Below are 24,013 nucleotides of genomic sequence, written 5' to 3' on the forward strand. Positions count from 1 at the left end.
GACGGGGGCTGGGCGCGGGGCTGGTGCAGGAGGGAAGGGGACGGGCTCGGCGCAGGGTTGGCCGTGGGGGACTCTCTGAGGCTGGGCTCCCTGCCAGGGGTGGACACCAGGGCCCTGACGAAGCGGATCCGGGAGAAGGGGACGCTGCTGGGCAGGCTGGTGCTGGACGGCAGTGATGAGGGGACCCTGCCCTTCGAGGACCCCAGCAAGCAGCACCTGGTGCGGGAGGTGTCACTGAAGGTACGACTGGGCAGGGTCTGGCCCTGCTGTGGGGGTGCCCTGGGGCCAGAGGGGTGTCTGGTCCGGGGGCTGAGGCCGCCCCCGCCGGGTGACAGCTCGGCAGTGCCTGGCATGGGGCTGGCTCCTGGCTTGGGCAGAAAGAGTTGGCTGCTCTGGCTGCGCCGTGACCCCACTGCCCTGGAGCAGCTGGTGCCTGGCTGAGGGAGGACTTTGCTGTCAAGGGCTCGGCTGGGCTGGAAGGAGCAGCTGGGGGAACCTGGCTGGGGAAGCCCCAGGGACCTGGCTGCCCGGGAGAGCGTGAAGGGCGGGTGCCACTGGCCTGACGGATCCCCTGGCCTGGGAAGCCGTCTCCCTGCAGGGTGGATTGTGTCTTATGGGCCCTGCCATCCCCGGCCTGCCCGCCACAGCAGGGGGGATCTCGGGCCCTTTCATTGTGGGCATGGCCCATGGCGCGATGGGGTTCAGGGGTCCCCCTGCACTGCACCCCATCCGCTGGCAGGAGAGACTCTCACTCAGCAGGTACAACAGCAGGTTTATTAGGCAACAGATGCCCAGTTTCTCACAGAAGCGACAGTACAGCAGCCAGAGACAGTCCTTCCAGCCCGTCCTGGGGAGAAGACCCCGAGGGGTGCCCCTCTGGGGTGTAGCTTTCCCCCTCCTCAGGCTGGCTGCCTTCCAGCTCCTCTCCCCCCAGCCTCTAACTGCCGTCCCCGATTCAAACCCAGCTCGGCTCCTCCCTCCTCTTTGTTCAGGGCAGAGGTGTTACCTGCCAGTTGTAGCCCCAGGGTCACCCTCAGCCACTGGGAGCTGCTCTGCTTGTCTCTCGCATCCAGCCTGACTCACACAGGCCCTCCCCCCCATCACACGTGGGCGTCCCCAGCCAGCTGGGCAGGCCTGAGGAGCGGGCGCTCAGACGGTGCGAGCTGCTCTGGCTTTACCCCGTGACCTGGCGAGCCCCGGCTGGGTGCTGGGTGCTCCTGGTGCCGTGGGGCTGCGTCTCCGTGGCGAGCGGGGACCTCGCACTGGTCCCTGAGCCGCGCCCCTGCGGTGCGGGGAAGGGAGGCTGCGGCAGGGGCTCAGCTGGCCTGCACTGGCCTCTTGTCTCTGCAGACACCCCGAGTGCTCAACCCTGGCGGCTCGCTCAGGATCACGGCCGCGGACTGCGGCCTTAAGTACAACCAGCTGCGGTGCCTGTGCCGGCGGGGGGCGGCCGTGACTGTGGTGCCCTGGGACCACCCCCTGGACAGTGCAGGTGAGGGCGCGGGGGCCCGGGGGGAGCAGTGGGGGGCAGGTGCCGACCCCGCCGCTGACCCGTCCTGTCCCTGCAGAGTTTGATGGGCTGTTTGTCAGCAACGGCCCTGGAGACCCGCTCCTGTGCCAGGAGACCATCGCCAGCCTGCGGCGCCTGCTGGCCGAGCCCCAGCCCAAGCCCCTCTTCGGGATCTGCCTGGGGCACCAGCTGCTCGCGCTGGCCGTCGGGGCCAAGACCTACAAGATGAAGTGAGTGCGGGGGGCGCCGTGGCAGCCAGCGGGGGGCTGGGGAGAAACGTGGGCCCAGCGCGGGTCCGGTTCCCTGAACCGAATGGGCCCTGCGAGTGACACTCCTGGGGTCTGCGTGGAGTCCCTGGGGATCGAGCGTCCTGCTCTGTTTCCCTCCGACACTGCCGCCCCTCGGGGTTACAGGCAGGGGCTGTTCCTGGCAGCTGCCCCTGGCCCCTGGGTTGGCGCCTTGGCCTGGGGTGAATTGCCCGTGTGAGTGGCTATGGTCAGCTGGCCATGAGCTCCCCGCAGTTCTGGGGCCAGCAGTGAGCTGATACCTCCCGCGCCCCCAGGTATGGGAACCGCGGCCACAACCAGCCCTGCACACACGAGGACTCTCAGCGCTGCTTCATCACCTCGCAGAACCACGGCTACGCGGTGGAGCCGGGCAGCCTGCCCCCGGGCTGGGCTGCCCTCTTCACCAACGCCAACGACGGCTCCAACGAGGGCCTGGTGCACAGCACCCTGCCCTTCTTCAGGTGGGAGCGCAGGCGCAGGGCCTCAGCCAGGGCAGCCAGCAGCTGAGCCAGGGTGGGGGCACATGTGGAGGGAAGGGGGAGAGTGGCAGGTCTGACTGGGGCTTTTGGGGGAGGGAGGGCTGCATCTGACCCGGGCCGGGGCGTGCATGGGGTGGGGGGCTGCGTCTGACCCGGGCCGGGGCGTGCATGGGGTGAGGGGCTGTGTCTGACCCGGGCCGGGGGGCGGGGGTGCTGCGTCTCCCCCGTGCTGGGGGCAGAGGGGAGCGGCATGGCGTATCTGACCTGACCCGGCCCGGCACACTTGCTCTCGTGCAGCGTTCAGTTTCACCCAGAGCATCGGGCCGGCCCCACAGACCTTGAGGGCCTCTTTGACGTCTTCCTGGAGACTGTGCGGGACATGAGCGCTGGCGCCCCGAGCCCCAGAACAGGTAGGGGCCTGGGCTGGCCCTGGCGCAGGGAGCTGGGTGCTGCCCACGGGAGGAGACACCCAGCCCCCGCAGCCTGGCCGGCCTGGGGGTGCCCTGGGGCTGGTGAAGGGCCCCTGGGAGTGCCTGGGGCCATGCGGGCACCGCGGGGAAACTGTCATGGGGCCAGAGGCCCAGGTGCTGGACACAGCTCTGGGCTGCCCCGTCGGGTCCCTGGCCCTGAGAGCTCTGCTGTCCCTGGGGCGCCCGTGGTGGGAGAGCTGGCCCCAGGGGTCTGAAGCGGAAGCGTGGCCAAGGCCTTGTGACCTGCTGGCTGGGCTGACGGCTGCTGGGCCTGGCTCTCTCCCCAGTGCGTGAGAGGCTGCGGGAGTGGCTGCCATGCAAGGAGCCTGTGGCGGGCAGCGAAACAGCCCGGCCCCGCAAGGTGCTCATCCTGGGCTCGGGGGGCCTCTCCATTGGGCAGGCCGGGGAGTTTGACTACTCTGGCTCCCAGGTGAGTCCCTGGCGGTGAAAGGGACGGGGGAGGAGGGTGGCTGAGCGATCAGGGCACTGGGGTAGATATTGCGGCTGACACGGTGCTTTCCGTCCCCCAGCAGAGGGTTGGTTGTGGGGTGGGGGTTGAGCAAAGAGGTGAAGGGCTTTGGGGCCAGGGTTGGCTGAAAGGGAGAGAAGGGGAAGAAGAAGGGGCAGCGATTTGAAGGAAAGGGCTGGAGGGGTATGGATGGGTTGGCAAAGATGGGTATGGCGGAGGGATACGGGCGGGGCTGGCGCGCAGGCGGTGGGCCTGGGGCGGAGGGATACAGGGCAGGGCTGGCGCGCAGGCGGTGGGCCTGGGGCGGAGAGATATAGGGCATGGTGCGCACAGAGGGCTGCGTGGCGGAGGAATACAGGGCGTAGGTAGGCGTATGAGGTGCGGGGGCTGCGTGGCGGAGGAATACAGGGCGTAGGTGGGCGTATGAGGTGCGGGGGCTGCGTGGCGGAGGAATACAGGGCGTAGGTGGGCGTATGAGGTGCGGGGGCTGCGTGGCGGAGGAATACAGGGCGTAGGTGGGCGTATGAGGTGCGGGGCTGCGTGGCGGAGGAATACAGGGCGTAGGTGGGCGTATGAGGTGCGGGGGCTGCGTGGCGGAGGAATACAGGGCGTAGGTGGGCGTATGAGGTGCGGGGCTGCGTGGCGGAGGAATACAGGGCGTAGGTGGGCGTATGAGGTGCGGGGGCTGTGTGGCGGAGGAATACAGGGCGTAGGTGGGCGTATGAGGTGCGGGGGCTGCGTGGCGGAGGGGTACGGGAATGGTGCGCACAGGACTGTGGGGCGCGGAGGGATACAGGGCGTAGGTAGACGTATGAGGTGGGGGGCTGCGTGGCAGGTGGATACGGGTGTAGGTAGGCGTATGAGGCAGAGAGGCTGCGTGGTGGAGGGATACGGGGATGGTGCGCACAGGACTGGGGCACGGGGGGATACAGGGTATAGGTAGGCATATGTGGCAGGGGCTGCGTGCCGGTGGGATACAGGCGTGGGGTGCACAGAGGGCTGTGGGGCGGAGGGATACAGGGCGTAGGTGGGTGTATGAGGCGGGGGGCTGCGTGGCGGAGGGATAGGGGGATGGTGCTCACAGGGCGTAGGTAGACGTATGAGGTGGGGGGCTGCGTGGTAGGTGGATATGGGTGTAGGTGGGCATATGGGGCAGAGGGGCTGTGTGGCAGAGGGATACGGGGTGTGAGGTGCACAGAGGGCTGTGGGGAGGAGGGATACGGGGATGGTGCGCACAGAGAACTGTGTGGTGGCGGGATACGGGGCGTGGGGTGCACAGGACTGTGGGGGCGGAGGGATATAGGGCGTAGGTAGGCATATGAGGCAGGGGGCTGTGGGGCGGAGGGATACGGGGCGTGGTGCGCACAGAGGGCTGCGGGGCGGAGGGATACGGGACGCGGGGCGAGCGGAGGGCTGCGGGGCGGAGGGATACGGGGCGCGGAGGGCTGTGGAGGGCTGCGGGGCGGAGGGATGTGGGGCGCACAGGGATGTGGGGCTCAGGACGGCAGAGGGACCCTGCGGCTCTCTTAGGGCTCCCCTTGCCCTCAAGGCCATCAAAGCGCTGAAGGAGGAGAACATCCAGACCGTGCTGATCAACCCCAACATCGCCACGGTGCAGACCTCCAAGGGGCTGGCCGACAAGGTCTACTTCCTGCCCATCACGCCGGACTACGTCACGCAGGTGAGCCCTGGGGGCTCGCAAGCTCCACCTGGGCCCAGGGGAGCCCCTGGGGCGTGGGGGGGTGCTGGGGAGCCCCTGGGGCGCGGTGGGGCGGTGGCTGTGGGGAGCCCCTGGGGCGTGGGGGGGTGCTGGGGAGCCCCTGGGGCGCGGTGGGGCGGTGGCTGTGGGGAGCCCCTGGGGTGCGGCGGTGGCTGAGGGAGAGGCAGGAGTCCACGGTTCCCTGAAAAAACACTTGGCGAGAACTGGCCACTTGGAACTGTCCCAAGGGTGGGGGCTGGGTGGGGTTCCTGGCTTACGGAGGGACCCCACTCCCGGACCCTCCCTGAGGTCGAGGGGGGTTCCTGACTTAGGGAGGGACCCCACTCCCGGACCCTCCCCGAGGTCGAGGGGTTCCTGGCTTAGGGAGGGACCACACTCCTGGACCCTCCCCGAGGTCGAGGGGTTCCTGGCTTAGGGAGGGACCCCACTCCTGGACCCTCCCTGAGGGTTCCTTGCTCACGGCCCCCCCGGGCGCCCAGGTGATCAAGAACGAGCGTCCAGATGGCATCCTGCTGACCTTCGGGGGGCAGACGGCGCTGAACTGTGGGGTGGAGCTGACCAAGGGTGGGGTGCTGGAGAAGTACCGCGTGCGGGTGCTGGGCACGCCCATGGCCTCCATCGAAATGACAGAGGATCGCAAGGTCTTCGTGGAGAAGATGGAGGAGATAGATGAGCATGTGGCGCCCAGTGAGGCAGCGTTCTCCCTGGAGCAGGTACGGGGGGAGCCCAGCGAGGGGGGGTTGGGCCCTTCTCCCTGGAACAGGTACAGGGGGACCCCAGCGGGGTGTGGGGGTTGGGCGCTTCTCCCTGGAGCAGGTACGGGGGGAGCCCAGCGAGGGGGGGTTGGGCCCTTCTCCCTGGAGCAGGCATGCAGGAGGGGCATTGGTTGCTGGGGTCCCCATGATCCCGGTTGTGCCCAGTTGTGGGACGGTCCCTCGGGGGCCCTCTGGCGAGCAGAGCCCTGGGGTCCTGCTGTCCTTCTGGGGTCATCCATGCGGCCCCAACGCCTCCGTGCCCCTGGGCTCCTGTCTCAGCCGCTAGCTCTGCTCAGCGAGTTCACCTGACCCAGACTCACGGTCTCTCCCCTGGCCCCTGTTCCCCGTCTCTGCTGCTGCTTGCTCCCCCAAAGGGCAGCCCCTACCCCAAGCCCCAGTCATGCGGCCTGGACCTCCTCTGACTCCTTGCTCCTGGTCCCGGCAGGCTCAGGCTGCGGCGGCGAGGCTGGGCTACCCTGTGCTGGTGCGCTCGGCCTATGCCCTGGGGGGCCTGGGCTCGGGCTTTGCCAACAACAAGGAGGAGCTGACGGCGTTGGTGAGCCAGGCCTTCGCGCACACCTCGCAGGTGCTGGTGGACAAGTCCCTGAAGGGCTGGAAGGAGATAGAGTACGAGGTGGTGCGGGATGCCTACAACAACTGCATCACTGTAAGGAGTGGGGCGGGATGGGGCGGGGCGGGGGGCAGACCATTCCTTAGGCTGCCCTTCCTGGGAGCTGCAGCAAGAGGCCCATCCCCCTTGGCTCCCTGGCCTCCTGCGTCTTTCTGGGCTGGAGGCCTCTGCCAGCCCTGGCGCCCCATGAGGCCGACGGGGAGTTGGGTGGTGGCCTGTGGCCGTCTCTGACCGAGCCGGTCAGCCCGCCGAGGGCGGGGGGATGAGACGGGCCTGTCCCTTGCAGTGCCCCCAGGCTGTGTGGGTTTGTGGTAGGACGGGGCTTCTGGGCACAGCTAGAGAAATCCGTCCAGGCACCTTTGCTTAAATCTGGACCATTCACAGCCCCAGGCTGGGGTTTCCTTCTCCCTAAGGCAAATCCAGCCAGCCACCACAGCTCCTCTGCCAGCCAGAGCCCCCCACGCAAACCCCCAGACTGCCCAGCTGTTCTAACCACCCAGACCAGCAGCCCCTGCTCAGGTTTTAGGAACCTCTTTCCGATTTCACCAGCTGCACACAGGTTCTTCCAGGCTCCAATGGGTCCAGCCGCAGTCCCAGGTCAACGTACACTTGGGTCTTACCCAAACCAGCCCGCTGGGCTGGGCCTTCAGCTCTAAACAGCTAAAGGTTTATTGACAGAGAGAGGGGGGAGCAGGGTGGCTGAGGTGACCCTTTATGTGCATCAGTTACAGCTATTGGTGCAGCCAGCGATGTTCTGTGCTGCTCCTTGCAAGTCTCTGAAGGCCCAGCCCGTAAGGGGTGAGATTCCAGGTCACACGGTCGTAGTGCCTGGAGAGCAGGAGATCCGGCCAGCTGGGGTCAGCACGTGTAATGAACTCAGGGTCCCCAAGCTCTGCCCCCGTCTGCAGGCAGGAGTGTGACGGGGGTCGGGGTCCCCAAGCTCTGCCCCCGTCTGCAGGCAGGAGTGTGATGGGGGTCGGGGTCCCCAAGCTCTGCCCCCGTCCGCAGGCAGGAGTGACTCTCACTCAGCAGGAGAACAGCGGGTTTATTAGCCGACAAGACACAGCGTCGTACAGAGGAGTCAGTGCAGCCAGCAGAGACAGCCAGTCCCATCCATGCTGGGGAGAGGAGGCCCCGAGGGGCCCCCAGAGCCGGGGCCTTGCCCCCTCCTTTGTCTCTCTCTCTCTCCCAGCCCAGACTCACTGCATCCCAGTTCCCAGTTCCAGTTCAAAGCCCTCAGGCTCCACCTCCCCCTTTGTCTGCAGCCCAGAGGTGTCACCTGGGTGCCAGGTTACCCCCAGCAGGAGCCCCCCACCCTCTGTGAGCCCCACACAGACACACACCCATCCCCCACTCCATCACATCACGCTGGAACGTGGGTCCTCGGAACAGGAACAAAGACAGGAGCAGAAGAATGAAGACTTGGGCCCCAGGTGGGCGCCGCTGGGCCACTTTTACAGTGTTCTCCTGTGGTGGGGAAAAGCCTTTTCTGCTTCCTGTCAGGCCCTAGAGGGTCAGTGTCACCTGACCCAGGTGAGCCGCTGTGGCCAAATGCCATTGGATGAGTCCCAGGAGCCGGTCCCAAATTCCTCACGTGTGTATTGGCCGTCTAGGTCTGTTGTAATCCATTCATCCTGGCGGGGGTGGCGCCACAGGGCCTATTGTGAAGAGTAGCACCGATACATCGGTCATGCAGCTGCAGAGCTGTGACCCAGAACTGCTCGTACGCACACGGCACACGCAGACAAGTAGCGCACACAGATTCAGGGCAACCTCCGCTTTCCTTAGCCGCCTGGCCACGCCCCTCACGCTGTGTGGGGCCAGTAGACACACTGGGCACAGAAAGTGGCTCCCGCAACTCGTGTCACAAGGGCTGGTGCCTGTTCAGACCCCTGCAGCCAGGGCCCTGTGTGTCTGCACTGGCCAGGTGGCAGGCGAGCGGAGTCAGGTCAGATGCTCCCCGCCCCACAGGTGTGTAACATGGAGAACCTGGACCCGCTGGGCATTCACACGGGCGAGTCCATCGTGGTGGCTCCCAGCCAGACGCTGAACGACCGGGAATACAACCTGCTGCGCCACACAGCCATCAAGGTGGTGCAGCACCTGCGCATCGTGGGCGAGTGCAACATCCAGTACGCCCTGAACCCCGAGTCAGAGCAGGTGAGTGCGGCCCCCTGCTGGGCCGGCCCCTCTGCTCCCCAGCACCCCTTGGCTGGGCTGTGCCCAGGGCCTGGCCTTGTGTGGGTCCCGCTGCGCTGGCTGCAGCACCACCTTGCAGCCTGTAACGGACAGGAGGGCCCTGGGCACTGCTGAGGGGCCAAATCGGGGAAAATTGCGTAAAACCAGGCCCCTGACAGCCCAGACGGGTTCTCCACTGCGAGGCACAAACCCGTCGCACGCCGCCCGGCCAGACGTCACCAGCAGTTCCCTCCCATGCGCCAGCTTCCCTTGTGCCACAGCCAGTCCCCTCCTCACACGGGCGGGAGCTCGTGGAAACCAGCTGCACCACGTCCGCACAGGTTCTGCCAGCCCCTCTCAGGTCAATGGGTACCTCAGATCTCGCCCAGCAGAGCCCCCCGGGCTCATCCTTAGAATCTGCCATGTAAAGCGTTATGAGGGAAGAGCAGGGTGAGAGAGAAATTACACACGTCACTCAGACATCTCTTGGGGCAGGCGGACTAGGCTGTGGTCTGACAGGTCTCTGGGAATATGCCCGTAGTGGGAGGGGTCCCCAGTCCGCTCAGGCCATAGCAGAGATGCTCCTGCAGACCAGGTGGAGATTCCAGACTGGAGACGGGATGGTGATTGCCAGGCTCCCTCGTATAACCTTGCCCGTGTGACGAGAAATCCCTGCCTGCAGCCACGTACGCAGTGGAGAAGCGCACAATCAGGTCACCTCTCCGCCCTTCTTTGGAGCGTTGTGCCCCACATTGGCAACGAGCCAGACAGCATGTCCCAGCTAAATCCCTGAGCCTGTGGGTCGGAGTCTGACGAGGCCCTTTCTCTCTTCCTGGCTGGGGCGTTCCCAGCATGGGAACCTTTCGAATGCGCGCTCCGAGTCCCGCTCCTCCCTTGCGTGCACACACACGGTGCAGCCGTATGGGATGCAGAAACAGATTCAGTGTGTCACCATTCATCAGACACCGCGCTGGGCACAAGACCTGGTGCAAACTAGGACTGCGGTTGAGAGGATGGTTCTTGTGTTCCTGTGAAAATCCAGTAATGGCTCCTGGCCTCTCCTTTGCCCGCAGTATTACATCATCGAGGTGAACGCCCGGCTCTCAAGGAGCTCGGCCTTGGCCAGCAAGGCGACCGGCTACCCGCTGGCCTACGTGGCAGCCAAGCTGGCTCTGGGCATCCCCCTGCCCATCCTCAGGTAACGGCTCCGGGACAGGGCCCATGGGCGGTGGCTGCCAGCCGCTGGGTGTGATGTCCCTGGCGGGCAGGGCAGAGCCTGCAGCAGCAGGTCCCTGGCCTGGGAGTGGGCCCCTGAGCCAGCGTGGCGAGGCAGGCTGGGTGCAGCTGCAGCCTCCTGCCGGGGAGGGCCAGTCAGGACCTTTTCCTTGGGTGGGGGGGGAGTTTGTGGGGAGGGGACACGCCCCTGGCTCCTCTTCACAGCCCTTGGCCAGTCCAGCTACAGAGGGCTTAGCCATGGGGCTCCTCCATCCCCCGCTTGGTGCAGTCTGCCTGGCTCCCGGGCCTCCTTTTCCCTGCCCTGCGGCTGCCCACGGGCTGCCTCCTGCCTGTCTCCCTGGCCTGCCCGCTGCTGGCAGCCGCTGCTGACTGTATCCCTGCCTGCAGGAACTCTGTCACCAACTCCACTACGGCCAACTTCGAGCCCAGCCTGGACTACTGCGTGGTGAAGATCCCCCGCTGGGACCTCAGCAAGTTCCTGCGAGTCAGCACCAAGATTGGCAGCTCCATGAAGAGCGTGGGTGTGTGGCCCACCACCCCCGGCCTGCAGCAGCCAGAGCCCTGGGCTGTGACCCCCACCCCACCCCCAAGCCAGGCGGTGCGTGGGGGGCGGCACGCTGGAGCTGCTCCTTGCAGGGGCCCACGTGTGCCCGGCCCCGCCGGCTGCTCACTCCCCCTGTCCCCCCAGGGGAGGTCATGGCCATCGGGCGGAACTTCGAGGAGGCCTTCCAGAAGGCGTTGCGCATGGTGGACGAGAACTGCGTGGGCTTTGACCACACCGTCAAGCCGGTCTCCGACGTGGTGAGTGGGGCGCAGGGGGAGCGGGTGCGCGCGGGGCCGCTGCCTGCCTGGGCCGGGGCTGATGGCTGCCTCCTGGCAGGAGCTGGAGACACCCACGGACAAGCGGATCTTTGTGCTGGCGGCTGCCCTGCGGGCTGGCTACCCCATTGAGCAGCTCTATGCGCTGACCAAGATCGACCGCTGGTTCCTGCACAAGATGAAGAACATCACGGACCATGCAGTGCTGCTGGAGTCCTACCGTGAGGGGCCGAGCCCTATGCCCCCCGCCGTGCTCCAGAGAGCCAAGCAGCTGGGCTTCTCCGACAAGCAGGTGGCCTTGGCTGTGCTCAGGTGGGTCCGGGGCGGGTGTCTGGCAACTTCCCTGCTGCTCTGAGTGGGACAGAGCTGCTGGCGGTGGGCAGCTCCCGGCATGCCCTGCGGCCTGCTTGTCGGCGCCGGGCTAGAGCAGGGGCGTGGTGCCAGCGCTGGGCCCTGCTTGGCTGGGGCTGCCTCCACCTGTGCATGCGGGCAGGTGTGATGGAGTTCAGGGGTCCCCAAGCTCTGCACCCCGTCCGCAGGCAGGAGGGACTCTCACTTGGCAGGTAGCACAGGAGGTTTATGAGGTGACAGAGGCCCAGCTCAGCAGAGAGGTGTCAGTGCAGCCGGCAGAGACAGTCCTTCCAACCCGTCCTGGGGAGAGGAGCCCGAGGGGGGCCCCTCTGGGGTGTAGCTTCCCCCCTCGCCAGGCTGGCTGCCTTCCAGCTCCCTCTCCCCCAGCCTCTAACTGCTGCCTCCGATTCAAACCCAGCTGGGCTCCACCCTGCTCTGTGATCAGGGCTGAGGTGTTACCTGCCAGCCTAGGGTACAGCCCCAGGGGTCATCCTTAGCTGCTGGGAGCTGCTCTGCTTGTCGCACACACATCCCGCCTGAGTCTCAGACGCACCCCCCACCGTCGCAGGAGGCGAGCAGAGGGAGCCCCCTGGGCAATGGGGAGGAGATTGGGCTTGATGGGGGCAGGGCCTGGAGGAAAGCCGGGGGCAGGGCAGGGCCGCTGGCGGGCTGGAGGTGAGCCGGCCAGGAGCGGGGCAGGGCAGGGCCGCTGGCGGGCTGGAGGTGAGCCGGCCAGGAGCGGGGCCGGGCTGGGCCGCTGGCGGGCTGGAGGTGAGCCGGCCAGGAGCGGGGCCGGGCTGGGCCACTGGCGGGCTGGAGGTGAGCCGGCCGGGGGCGGGGCCGGGCTGGGCCGCTGGCGGGCTGGAGGTGAGCCGGCCAGGAGCGGGGCCGGGCTGGGCCGCTGGCGGGCTGGAGGTGAGCCGGCCGGGGGCGGGGGCGGGGCGGGGCCGCTGGTGGGCTGGAGGTGAGCTGGGCGGGGGCGGGGGCGGGGGCGGGGCCGCTGGTGGGCTGGAGGTGAGCCGGGCGGGGGCGGGGCGGGGCCACTGGTGGGCTGGAGGTGAGCCAGCTGGGGGCAGGGCTGGGCTGCCGGGGGCGGGGCCGGCCGGGGGCTGGGCTGGGCTGCTGGAGGTGAGCTGGCCGGGGGCGGGGCCGGGCTGGGCTGGGCTGCTGGCGGGCTGGAGGTGAGCCGGGCAGGGCCGGGCTGGGCCGCTGGCGGGCTGGAGGTGAGCCGGCCGGGGGCGGGGGCGGGGCGGGGCCGCTGGTGGGCTGGAGGTGAGCCGGGCGGGGGCGGGGCGGGGCCGCTGGTGGGCTGGAGGTGAGCCGGGCGGGGGCGGGGCGGGGCCGCTGGTGGGCTGGAGGTGAGCCGGGCGGGGGCGGGGCGGGGCCGCTGGTGGGCTGGAGGTGAGCCAGCTGGGGGCAGGGCTGGGCTGCCGGGGGCGGGGCCGGCCGGGGGCTGGGCTGGGCTGCTGGAGGTGAGCCGGCCGGGGGCGGGGCCGGGCTGGGCTGGGCTGCTGGCGGGCTGGAGGTGAGCCGGCCGGGGGCGGGGCCGGGCTGGGCTGGGCTGCTGGCGGGCTGGAGGTGAGCCGGCCGGGGGCGGGGCCGGGCTGCTGGTGAGCCGGCCGGGGGCGGGGCCGGGCCGGGCTGGGCTGCTGGCGGGCTGGAGGCGGGGCCGGGCTGGAGGTGAGCTGGCCGGGGGCGGGGGCGGGGCCGGGCTGCTGGCGAGCCGGCCGGGGGCGGGGCCGGGCCGGGCTGGGCTGGGCTGCTGGCGGGCTGGAGGTGAGCCGGCCGGGGGCGGGGCCGGGCTGGGCTGGGCTGCTGGCGGGCTGGAGGTGAGCCGGCCGGGGGCGGGGCCGGGCTGCTGGTGAGCCGGCCGGGGGCGGGGCCGGGCCGGGCTGGGCTGCTGGCGGGCTGGAGGCGGGGCCGGGCTGGAGGTGAGCCGGCCGGGGGCGGGGGCGGGGCCGGGCTGCTGGCGAGCCGGCCGGGGGCGGGGCCGGGCCGGGCTGGGCTGGGCTGCTGGCGGGCTGGAGGTGAGCTGGCCGGGGGCGGGGCCGGGCTGGAGGTGAGCCGGCGAGGTGCAGCCGTGCCGCTCCCCCTGCAGCACCGAGCTGGCCGTGAGGAAGATGAGGCAGGACCTGAAGATCCTGCCGGTGGTGAAGCAGATCGACACGGTGGCGGCGGAGTGGCCGGCGCAGACCAACTACCTGTACCTGACGTACAATGGGACGGAGCACGACCTGGCCTTCCGCGAGCCCCACGTCATGGTGATCGGCTCCGGGGTCTACCGCATTGGCAGCAGCGTGGAGTTCGACTGGTGTGCTGTGGGCTGTATCCAGGAGCTGCGCAAGGTCAGCCGCTGGGGCTTCGCAGGCTGGGGGCTGGCCTAGCCCCCGGCTCCCCCCACGCCGGCCCGTCTCGCTCAGCCCCTCTCTCTTCCAGATGGGCTTCAAGACCATCATGGTGAACTACAACCCTGAGACGGTGAGCACCGACTACGACATGTGCGACCGCCTCTACTTCGATGAGGTGTCCTTCGAGGTGAGCCCCGGGCTGGGGCGGGGCAGGGCCTGGGGGAGTGGTGCCGGCCTGCTTGGGGCCTGGGTCTTGGAGGTTGGGGTGGGGGGGGGCGGCCCATGGCTGGGGCAAGGCCTTGAGGGGTCTGGGCAAGTGCCAGCTGGGGGCTGGGTCCTGGGAGGGCCAGGCGGCTGCGTGCTGGGGGCTGGGGCAAGGCCTTGCTGGGCCAGGGGCTGCCTGTCGGGAACCCAGATTCCTGTGCTGGCCAGGCTGCTGTGCTGCTGGGAGAGGTGGGGGTGCTGGCTGCAGCGTCCCTGCCCCCCGCTGGCTGCAGCGTCCCTGTGCCGGTCCGGCAGGTGGTGATGGACATCTACGAGCTGGAGAACCCCGAGGGCGTGATCTTGTCCATGGGGGGGCAGCTGCCCAACAACATCGCCATGGCCCTGCACCGCCAGCAGTGCCGCATCCTGGGCACCTCCCCCGAGGCCATCGACTCGGCCGAGAACCGGTTCAAGTTCTCCCGCCTGCTGGACACCATTGGCATCAGCCAGCCGCTCTGGAAGGAGCTCTCGGACATGGAGGTGGGCGGGGCAGGGCGGGAAGGGGGCTGCTGGGGGGCAGAGGCTGGGGGCGGCCCGGCCTAGCCTAGCCCGGGTGTGTGTCTCCTGCAGTCAGCCAAGCTGTTCTGCGGCGCGGTGGGCTACCCGTGTGTGGTGCGCCCCTCCTACGTGCTGAGCGGGGCCGCCATGAATGTGGCCTACTCTGACAGCGACCTGGAGAAGTTCCTGTGCAGTGCCGCTGCCGTCTCCAAGGAGCAGCCCGTCGTCATCTCCAAGTTCATCCAGGAGGCCAAGGTCAGCCTGGGGGAGGGAGAGGGGAGCTGCTGGGGTGTGGTACCACGAGCTGGGCACCGGGCAGTACAGGGAGGGCTGGGTGCAGGCATCGGTACCGGGTGCTGAGCTGGGCGTCGGGCGGAGCGGTACCGGTGGGGAGGTGGCACTGGGCAGTAAGGGGAGGGCTGGGTGCAGGCGTCGGTACCGGGTGCTGAGCTGGGCGTCGGGCGGAGCGGTACTGGTGGGGAGGTGGCACTGGGCAGTAAGGGGAGGGCTGGGTGCAGGTGTCGGTACTGGGTGCTGAGCTGGGCGTCGGGCGGGGTGGTACCTGTGGGGAGGTGGCACTGGGCAGTACGGGGAGGGCTGGGTGCAGGCGTCGGTACTGGGTGCTGAGCTGGGCGTCGGGCGGAGCGGTACCGGTGGGGAGGCGGCACTGGGCAGTAAGAGGAGGGCTGGGTGCAGGCGTCGGTGCTGGGTGCTGAGCTGGGTGTCGGGCGGGGTGGTACCTGTGGGGAGGTGGCACTGGGCAGTAAGGGGAGGGCTGGGTGCAGGCGTCGGTACTGGGTGCTGAGCTGGGTGTTGGGCGGAGCGGTACCTGTGGGGAGGTGGCACTGGGCAGTACGGGGAGGGCTGGGTGCAGGCGTCGGTACTGGGTGCTGAGCTGGGCGTCGGGTGGAGCGGTACCGGTGGGGAGGCGGTACCGGGAGCTGGGCACCGGGTAGTATGGGGAGGGCTGGGTGCAGGTGTTGGTACCGGCTGCTGAGCTGGGGCAGCCCTGGCTGGTGCTCAGGGAACCGTGGCCCCCAGGAGATCGACGTGGACGCCGTGGCCTGCGACGGCGCGGTGGTGGCCATCGCCATCTCGGAGCATGTGGAGAACGCTGGCGTGCACTCGGGGGACGCCACACTGGTGACGCCACCCCAGGACATCACCCCCAAGACTCTGGAGCGGATCCAGGCCATCGTGCACGCCATTGGGCAGGAGCTGCAGGTCACGGGGCCCTTCAACCTGCAGCTCATCGCCAAGGTACCGCCAGGGCTGGCCCCACTGCCCTCAGCGCTAGGGTGCGCAGCTGGCTGTGCTGTGCCCGGCCCCTGCTGGAGCACCGGCTGCGCTGGGCTGGGCTGGGTTCGGCCCTGTGTACATGGTGCCCTGGCCGGAGCAGGGGTGGGTCGGGTTGGGTCCAATCTGTCCCCGCTGCAGTGCCAGGGAGAAGGGCCGTGAAAACTAGGGCTGAGACTGGTGCCTTCCTCCTAGCGCCTACCCCTGCCCTCACCCCCTACCCCTGCCCTCACCGCCTACCCCTGCCCCGCACCTGTCTCTGCAGGACGACCAGCTGAAGGTGATCGAGTGCAACGTGCGCGTCTCCCGCTCCTTCCCCTTCGTCTCCAAGGCGCTAGGGGTGGACATGGTGGCCCTGGCCACACAGGTGATCATGGGCGAGGAGGTGGCACCTGTGGGGCTGATGACGGGCACGGGCGTCGTGGGCGTCAAGGTGAGCGCAGGGAGCGGTGGGTGGGACGGAGGGGCTGTGGCTGGCTGACCGTCTGAGCCCCCCCACCGTGCCCCCAGGTGCCCCAGTTCTCCTTCTCGCGGCTGGCGGGGGCGGACGTGGTGCTGGGCGTGGAGATGACCAGCACAGGCGAGGTGGCTGGCTTCGGGGAGAACCGCTGCGAGGCCTACCTCAAAGCCATGCTCAGCACCGGCTTCAAGATCCCCAAGAAGAACATCCTGCTGACCATCGGCAGCTACAAGGTGAGGGCGGGGCGGGCGCCAGATCCGTGCCACAGCACCCCGGCTGCGTGTGGGGGGCGGGGGGGGGGGGCAGCGTGCCATGTGCCCAGGACCAGAGCACTGGTTTGTGGGGAGGTGAAGGAGGGGGCTCTTCTCAGACTGACTTGGTCCTGGCTTCTGTGTGAACCCCCAGCCAGGGAGGCAGGGAGGGGTATCCGGGCTAGGCCCATGGCCCAGCCACCCCGGGTGCGAAGGCTGGTTCCAGCAGAGCCCGTTCTGGGCAGCCAGAGCCCAGCCCAGCTTCAGTGCCCCTGGGGTTCCAGCTCTGTACCCCCGGCCATCCTATTTCCTGGGGTGCACCCGACTACCACCCTTGGGCCACTGGTTCCCAGCGTGGGATGCAGCTCAGCCCCCCACAGAGAGGCCATTCTCCAGTAATTGGAGCTGCCGTGTCTTTTCACCAGCTGCACCTGTGTCGTCGGTAAGCTTGGGGGTTTTTCAGGCACAGCTGTGAGAGCCCAAGCAGGGCAAATTGCTCAGGACAGGGCCACATACAGCCCAGACCAGGGTCTTCCACTATCAGGCCCCAGCCGGCACGCAGCAGGTGTGTCCCCGCAGTGCCCGGCCAGACATCACACTGGCAATTCCCTCCCACACACCAGCGCCCCTGAGCCGCGGCCAGTCCCCTCCGCACGCAAGCGGGAGGTTGAGGAAACCAGCCTCAGCACTGCACAGGTTCCTCCAGCCCCAGAGGGACCAGCCCGTCCCCAGGTCAGTGTGCAGCTCAGGTCTTAGGAGAAGAGCGCCCTGGGCCCGTCCTTTGGAATCCAACGTCTAAAGGGTTATTCACAAAAAGAAAGAGATTCTATTGAAAGTAAAATGGTCAGAGCAGTCCAATGCCGCGCACTGGTCCTGGCGGTCTCAGCGCAGGCGGCAGCAGAGGGGGGCAGGCAGCTGCCTCAAGTCTCTGGAGTACGTCCTGTGTGAGGGCAGGTCAGCGATCCTTCCGGGCTCAGCTGGGAGCAGAGATGCTCCTGAAGGGAGGAGCTGGGCTGCAGACAAAGACGGAGGAGCCCCAGGGCCCTTTATCCCCTGGCCCCTGTGGAGGGAATTCCCTGGTTCTCCCTGTGGGGAATCCAGCGGAGATGGAGCCTGTTGCCTGGGCAGGTCCCCTGTCCGAGTCCTTATTAGGCAGCCCGCCGTGGTCTGCTGGATGGCAGCTTACAGCCGAGTTCCTCAGCTGTGGATTGGCACTTGATAGGCCCTTTGTCAGTCAGGTGTGGCTTTCCCCGTGGGTTGCCGCACCTGCTGTTGAGGTCTCCCAGAAACAAACATCTGCAGTCCAAGCATGGAGCCTGTCTTCTAACTTCCAACACAAAAATGACACCTGCGCATGAGCAGGTTCAGCAAATCCCCAGCTCTCAGCAGACCCCTCCCTGGGCCCACCTGGCATAGTTATCTTTGGATCCTGTGGTAGGACGGGGTTTCTGGGCACCGCTAGAGCAATCAATCCAGCTACCTTTGCTGAAAATCCAGGCTACTTATGGCCCTGGGCTGGGATTTCCTTCTCACCAAGGCAAATCCAACCAGCCATCACAGCACCTCCGCCAGCCCCACTGGCCAGCCAGAAGCCACACAAGCCCACAGATTCTTCTGGGCCACAAAGGGCCCAGCCCCAGACACGATCACTATATACGTGGATCTGACCCAAACAACACGCTCACCAATTGCGTAGATCTAATATGTAAAGATTGTTAATACAGGAGGAGGAACGGGGTTGGAGAGAAGAGTTGTGTGAGCAATACTTCACATGCATCAGTCACAACTGCTGCTGCAGCCAGCCAGCCGTGTTATGTGCTGATTCTAGAAAGTCTCTGAAAGTCCGTTTCCAGTTACGTGGATTCAGTCATTGGAGCGCTGTAGATCTGGCCCACTGGGCACATGCTGGGACATGGACCCTCGGGGACCACAAGATCCAAGATGGACACTGCTAAGTCCACACCATTGTTCTCTCTCGAGTGGAGTTCATGGACAAGGGCCCCTCTTCTTCCCATCATCCCTGGAGGGTCCACCCCCACCTGACTCAGGTGGGCTGTTGTGGCAAACGGCCACTGCCTGAATCCCAGGAGACAGTCTCCAGTTTCCGAGATGGGGCCCGTTCCTTTGCCTCAGCCCAGCTCAGGTGACCTTTGGGCTCCCTCCCATTGAGAAGTCCCAGGGCCCTGGGCTGTGGATTCAACATCTGAGCTCTTAAAACAAAAAAGCAGTAAAGTAGCACTTTAAAGACTAACAAAATAATATATTAGGTGTATCAACCTTATTAGAAATCAACCTTGATTACTGGTTTTGGTTCTCTGTGCCTTAAATACTGAGTCTGTTCTGGTCTGGCTGTGGGCTGAAGAAGTGGGTCTGTCCCCCGAAAGCTCATCACCTAATAAACTATTTTATTAGTCTTTAAAGTGCTACTGGACGGCTGTTTTGTTTCGAGAGGAGATAGACTAGCACGGCTCCCCCTCCGGTACTAATCTGAGCTCTTGTCTATAGTCCGATCATCCCGGCTGGGTCGAGCTCACGGCTCCCATGCAGAAGCTCAGCGCTCAAACATTGTCTAACCCAGCTGCAGAGCTACAATCTGTAACTGCACCTACACAGGGCTCAGACACAGCAGTCGCACACCCAGACTCAGGGCACCCTCAGCTTCCATTCCACACCTCACACGGCCCCTGCCCCAGCACCACGTACAGGACCAGTGACCACGCTGGGCATTAAAATGGCTTCCAGACCCAGTATAGACACCCTCCGAGCCCCCCCGCAGGGACTGTGCAGTCCCACAGGGCCATGGGCAGGCTGGGCTGTCCATGCTCTGACCCCTCTCTGGGCTGTGGCAGAACAAGAGTGAGCTGCTGCCCACTGTGCGGACGCTGGAGAGCCTGGGCTACAACCTCTACGCCAGTCTGGGCACTGCAGACTTCTACACTGAGCATGGCATCAAGGTAGGAGCTCCAGCAGGGGCCCCAGGTCTGCGCCCGGCCCCAGAGCAGGGTCGTCCCCCGTCTGCCGCCAGAGGGAGGGGCCCCGGGTCTGCGCCCGGCCCCAGAGCAGGGTTGTCGCCTGTCTGCCACCGGAGGGAGGGGCCCCGGGTCTGCGCCCCCAGGACCTCGCAGGTGATGGGCGGGCCGGGTTTGGCCGCTGGCACAGGTGATGGCGGTGGACTGGCACTTCGAGGAGGCCGATGGCAGCGAGGCCGGGGCCAGGGAGACGCAACGCAGCATCCTGGACTACCTGGCGGAGAATCATTTCGAGCTGGTCATCAACCTCTCCATGCGCAACGCCGGGGGGCGCCGTCTCTCCTCGTTCGTCACCAAGGGCTACCGCACCCGGCGCCTGGCCGTCGACTACTCCGTGCCCCTCATCATCGACATCAAGTGCACCAAGCTCTTCGTGGAGGTGGGTCGGGGGCGGCTCGTGCCTGGCCAGGGTGGGGGGGATGAGGGGCTGCACCTGGCGTGGGGAGGGCACGGGGGGTTCAGCTCATGCGGAGGCACAGACTGCCAGGGGAAGGGGTGCTGGCCTCAGGGGCGGGGACAGGGCAGCCTGGCCCTCCCGCCCCCACCACGCTGAGCTTCCTGCCCCACAGGCTCTGGGCCAGATCAGCTCGGCCCCACCGCTGAAGATGCATGTGGACTGCATGACCTCCCAGAAGCTCATCCGCCTGCCAGGTACCGTGGCTCCCGGCAAGGGGGCAAGAGCTGCAGGCCTCCCACCACCCGGCTGGGACTGGGCTGGCTCTGGGGGCGGGAGGGCTGTGCACCGCCTTGTCTGCGTGCCACCGCTTGGGCCCCGCCTGTCCGCCTGGGGAGCTGCTGCCCAGCCTGGCTGGCAGTGCCAGAGAGCCCTGCTCGCCTCCACCCGGCTGGGCTCAGGCCACCCTCAGACCCTGTTACGCACCCAGCACACCAGGCATGCTGGCCCTTGCAGAACGGAGTGCAACTGACACGCCTGGCGTGGCACCCTCCTGCCCCCCCCCCCCCCGCACGCCTCAGCCGGCGTGGCACCCTCCTGCCCCCGCCTCAGCCGGTGTGGCACCACCTCCCCCCGCCCCCGTACGCTTCAGCTGGCATGGAACCCTCCTGCCCCCTCTCCCCTGCACGCCTCAGCCCCATGACACCCCCTCCCCTTTCCCCTACCTCAGCCACATGACAACTCGTGACACCCTCCTCCCCCCCCACGCCTCGGCTGGCACGGCACCTGTTCACCAGCCGGCGCTCAGCCAGAGAGCCCCGCTGGGCCGCCTGCCCTGGAGCGTGCCGGCCGAGCGCTGGGCCCCGCTCTGACCCCTCTGCCCCCAGGGCTGATCGACGTCCACGTGCACGTGCGGGAGCCAGGCGGCACCCACAAGGAGGACTTTGCCTCGGGCACCGCGGCTGCGCTGGCAGGAGGTGTCACCATGGTGTGTGCCATGCCCAACACCAGCCCCGCCCCCGTCGACGCCAGCTCCTTCGCCTTGGTGCACAAGGTGAGCAGCCCCCTTCCCACACCGCCGCCGGGCGGGTGCTGCTGAGACACGGCCCAGGCCCGAGCGGGCGGCAGTGGCTGCTGGGAGTGAGACCAGCACTGTGCCGCCCCGGGGGATGCTCCCTGTGGGCAGGGGGTCTGATCCCATCTCCCTGCAGCTGGCGGAGGCGGGCGCACGCTGTGATTTCGCCCTGTACCTGGGGGCTGCCTCGGACAACGCCAGCTCCCTGGGGGCTGTGGCGGGCGCAGCCGCTGGGCTCAAGATGTACCTGAACGACACCTTCTCCGAGCTCAAGATGGACAATGTCTCGCTGTGGATGGAGGTGGGTCCCCAGGGCAGCTGCTGCCGGGCTGGGCTGGGCTGTGCCCCCTGTCCCTGCCTGCCCTGTCCTACCCTCCTCTGGCAGGGAGCGTTCTGCCCCTCTTCCCCGCCCGGAACAGCAGCCTCCGCCTCTCCTGCTCTCTTCCCTCCCCACCCCCCGTGCTGGGGGTCAGGCCTGTGCTCCCTGCCTCCCAACCCCCCATGTCATCTGTGCCTGTCCCCCCTCGCCCAGAACAGCAGCCTCTCTCTCTCCTGCTCTGTCCCCCCGGTGCTGGGGGTCAGGCCTGTGCCCAAGGCTGAGCTCTGCCCCCCGTCCCAGCCCAGCAACCTCGGCTCTGTCTCCCCAGCACTTCGAGCAGTGGCCGAGGCACCTGCCCATCGCAGCCCACGCGGAGAAGCAGACGGTGGCGGCGATTCTCCTGGTGGCCCAGCTGTACCAGCGCCCGGTGCACCTCTGCCACGTGGCACGCAAGGAGGAGGTGCGGGGCCGGGCCGGGGGCAGGGCCCTGCTCTGCACGGGGGGGCGGTCTGCCTGCCAAAGGCAGCTCGGTGCCCTCGCTGGGACCCCCGCGACCTACCTGCTGGAACCTGGCCCTGGCAAGGGTACAAGCTGAACGAACAGCCTGGCCTGGCCTGGGGCAGGGGGGCCGGGGGCGGGGGGGTCGTCAGGAACCTTTGTGGGGGTGGTGAGACTTTTCCAGTCGCTGAGCCTAACCCTAACCCTGCAGCAGCTGCCCCGGCCGTAGCACCCCCTGGCCGTCTGGGAACCCCTGGCGGCCCGGCCTGGCTTTGAGCAGCCCCCAGCTGTGTGGGGAGGAGGGGCGGGCTGAGCTCCCCCCAGCCTCGCCTGCCGCTCCTGGCACCTGAGCTGGGGGTTGCTGACTCCTGGGCGAGGGTGGCTGGGCAGGGAGGCCTGGGGGCTACTGGTGTTGCCCCTCAGCCTGGGCCTGGGGGGTGGGGGGGTCACCCTTGAAATCTCAGGCAGCACATGGGGCACCTGGCTGTGCACAGCACCCCACACTCGCTGTGCTGGTGGAACGGGGGTGCTCACAGCACACCCCCGGGATGGGCCCGGTGCTGATCCCGCTGCTGCCCTGCTGGGCCAGGCCCTCTGCTTTCCCCCAGCCGCGGTGCAGAGCAATGCCGGGTTCGGCCCCAGTGCTGGGCAGGCGCCGATTTAGGGCGCAGCCCCCAGAAGGGCTCAAACCCCAAATACATCCACGGGGGGCTCATCGGGTAAGGCCCCTTTGTCCGTGGGAGGGAGCCAGGCGCTGCGGGGGCCTGCCCGGGTAGCGGTGACTTCCGCTGGGCGGGGTGGCAGACAGAAAGTTTCATCGAGCAAAACCGGAGGAGGAACGTGGGCAGCCCCGAGAGCGGCACCGAGTGAAAATCAGAGCTAGCTCTGCTCGCGGGGAATCGAGTCACAGAGCCGTTCTCATGTCAGCCGACAGCCTCAGGTCCGAAAAGAGCCTCTCCAGTCCCGGTGGAGCTCTCGGGGTGCCAGGCACCCGCAAAACAGAGGCCTGGGCCAGGTGGCTGGTCACGTCTTTCTAGACGAGCGCCCCTGCCAGCCCCACAGGACACAGAGTGCCACTCACAAGCCCTCAGGCTGATTGCCCGCTCGTTGGGGTTGGGGCAGCAGTGGTGCACAAAGCCAGGGGCCAGGCCCGGCAGGTGGGAGCGCTCAGTCGACAGGCTGCCACAGGCCGTTTGTCCGAAGCAGCTGAGCTGGGCGCCCAGAGATCACAGGGCTCTGGGCAGGGGAGCGCGAGGGCTCATGGTGCGTCTCCTTGGCCCCCAGATCCTGCTCATCAAGGCGGCCAAGCAGAAGGGCATCGAGGTGACGTGCGAGGTGGCACCGCACCATCTCTTCCTGTGCCAGGACGACCTGGGGCGCATCGGGGAGGGCTGTGGGCAGGTGCGTCCCATGCTGGGCACCCGCCAGGACCTGGAGGCGCTGTGGGAGAACATGGACACCATTGACTGCTTCGCCACTGACCACGGTGAGCCTGCAGCTCGGGGCCTGGGGGCCAGCTCCCATCCAGCCCCAGGGCAGGGACTGCTCCGCTGGGGGGCAAGGGAGGGGCCAGAGGCTGTTGGGTGGGGGATGGGGCGGGGTTGCTGGGCACGGGGGGGGGGCGGGGGGGAGGGGCCAGAGGCTGTTGGGTGGGGGGTGGGCGGGTTGCTGGGCACGGGGGGGGGGGGCGGGGGGAGGGGCCAGAGGCTGTTGGGTGGGGGTGGGGCGGGGTTGCTGGGCACGGGGGGGAGGGGCCAGAGGCTGTTGGGTGGGGGGTGGGGCGGGGTTGCTGGGCACGGGGGGGAGGGCCAGAGGCTGTTGGGTGGGGGGTGGGGCGGGGTTGCTGGGCACGGGGGGGAGGGGCCAGAGGCTGTTGGGTGGGGGTGGGGCGGGGTTGCTGGGCACGGGGGTGGGGGGTGGGGGGGCCAGAGGCTGTTGGGTGGGGGGTGGGGCGGGGTTGCTGGGCACGGGGGTGGGGCGGGGGGGCCAGAGGCTGTTGGGTGGGGGGTGGGGCGGGGTTGCTGGGCACGGGGGTGGGGCGGGGGGGCCAGAGGCTGTTGGGTGGGGGGTGGGGCGGGGTTGCTGGGCACGGGGGGGGGGCGGGGGGGCCAGAGGCTGTTGGGGTGGGGGGTGGGGCGGGGTTGCTGGGCACGGGGGGGGGGCGGGGGGGCCAGAGGCTGTTGGGTGGGGGGTGGGGCGGGGTTGCTGGGCACGGGGGGGGGGCGGGGGGGCCAGAGGCTGTTGGGTGGGGGGTGGGGCGGGGTGGCCAGAGGCTGTTGGGTGGGGGGTGGGGCGGGGTGGCCAGAGGCTGTTGGGTGGGGCGGGGTTGCTGGGCACGGGGGGGGGGCGGGGGGGCCAGAGGCTGTTGGGTGGGGGGTGGGGCGGGGTTGCTGGGCACGGGGGGGGGGCGGGGGGGCCAGAGGCTGTTGGGTGGGGGGTGGGGCGGGGTTGCTGGGCACGGGGGGGGGCGGGGGGGCCAGAGGCTGTTGGGTGGGGGGTGGGGCGGGGTTGCTGGGCACGGGGGGGGGGCGGAGGGGCCAGAGGCTGTTGGGTGGGGGGTGGGGCGGGGTTGCTGGGCACGGGGGGGGGGCGGGGGGGCCAGAAGCTGTTGGGTGGGGGGTGGGGCGGGGTTGCTGGGCACGGGGGGGGGGCGGGGGGGCCAGAGGCTGTTGGGTG

The 24,013-nt window shown here is 68.0% G+C and overlaps 1 protein-coding gene across 1 annotated transcript in view; it reads left to right on the forward strand.

Moving 5' to 3' along the window:
- Positions 1–24,013, forward strand: part of CAD (carbamoyl-phosphate synthetase 2, aspartate transcarbamylase, and dihydroorotase) — a 36,501-nt gene that overhangs the window by 3,742 nt on the left and 8,746 nt on the right. The window contains exons 4-31 of the mRNA XM_074991571.1: positions 98–240; positions 1,351–1,492; positions 1,569–1,740; positions 2,073–2,258; positions 2,574–2,686; positions 3,034–3,176; positions 4,765–4,896; positions 5,415–5,648; positions 6,136–6,357; positions 8,293–8,481; positions 9,573–9,697; positions 10,123–10,256; positions 10,424–10,536; positions 10,616–10,866; positions 13,004–13,250; positions 13,342–13,440; positions 13,773–13,997; positions 14,088–14,270; positions 15,057–15,275; positions 15,577–15,744; positions 15,822–16,004; positions 18,872–18,976; positions 19,182–19,430; positions 19,621–19,702; positions 20,333–20,499; positions 20,657–20,821; positions 21,168–21,299; positions 22,622–22,823. Coding sequence (XP_074847672.1) covers positions 98–240; positions 1,351–1,492; positions 1,569–1,740; positions 2,073–2,258; positions 2,574–2,686; positions 3,034–3,176; positions 4,765–4,896; positions 5,415–5,648; positions 6,136–6,357; positions 8,293–8,481; positions 9,573–9,697; positions 10,123–10,256; positions 10,424–10,536; positions 10,616–10,866; positions 13,004–13,250; positions 13,342–13,440; positions 13,773–13,997; positions 14,088–14,270; positions 15,057–15,275; positions 15,577–15,744; positions 15,822–16,004; positions 18,872–18,976; positions 19,182–19,430; positions 19,621–19,702; positions 20,333–20,499; positions 20,657–20,821; positions 21,168–21,299; positions 22,622–22,823 — 4,725 coding nt within the window. The remainder of the gene's footprint in view (positions 1–97; positions 241–1,350; positions 1,493–1,568; positions 1,741–2,072; positions 2,259–2,573; positions 2,687–3,033; positions 3,177–4,764; positions 4,897–5,414; positions 5,649–6,135; positions 6,358–8,292; positions 8,482–9,572; positions 9,698–10,122; positions 10,257–10,423; positions 10,537–10,615; positions 10,867–13,003; positions 13,251–13,341; positions 13,441–13,772; positions 13,998–14,087; positions 14,271–15,056; positions 15,276–15,576; positions 15,745–15,821; positions 16,005–18,871; positions 18,977–19,181; positions 19,431–19,620; positions 19,703–20,332; positions 20,500–20,656; positions 20,822–21,167; positions 21,300–22,621; positions 22,824–24,013) is intronic.

This window comes from Carettochelys insculpta, chromosome 3 (assembly GCF_033958435.1).
Source record: "Carettochelys insculpta isolate YL-2023 chromosome 3, ASM3395843v1, whole genome shotgun sequence".
Lineage (NCBI taxonomy): Eukaryota > Metazoa > Chordata > Testudines > Carettochelyidae > Carettochelys > Carettochelys insculpta.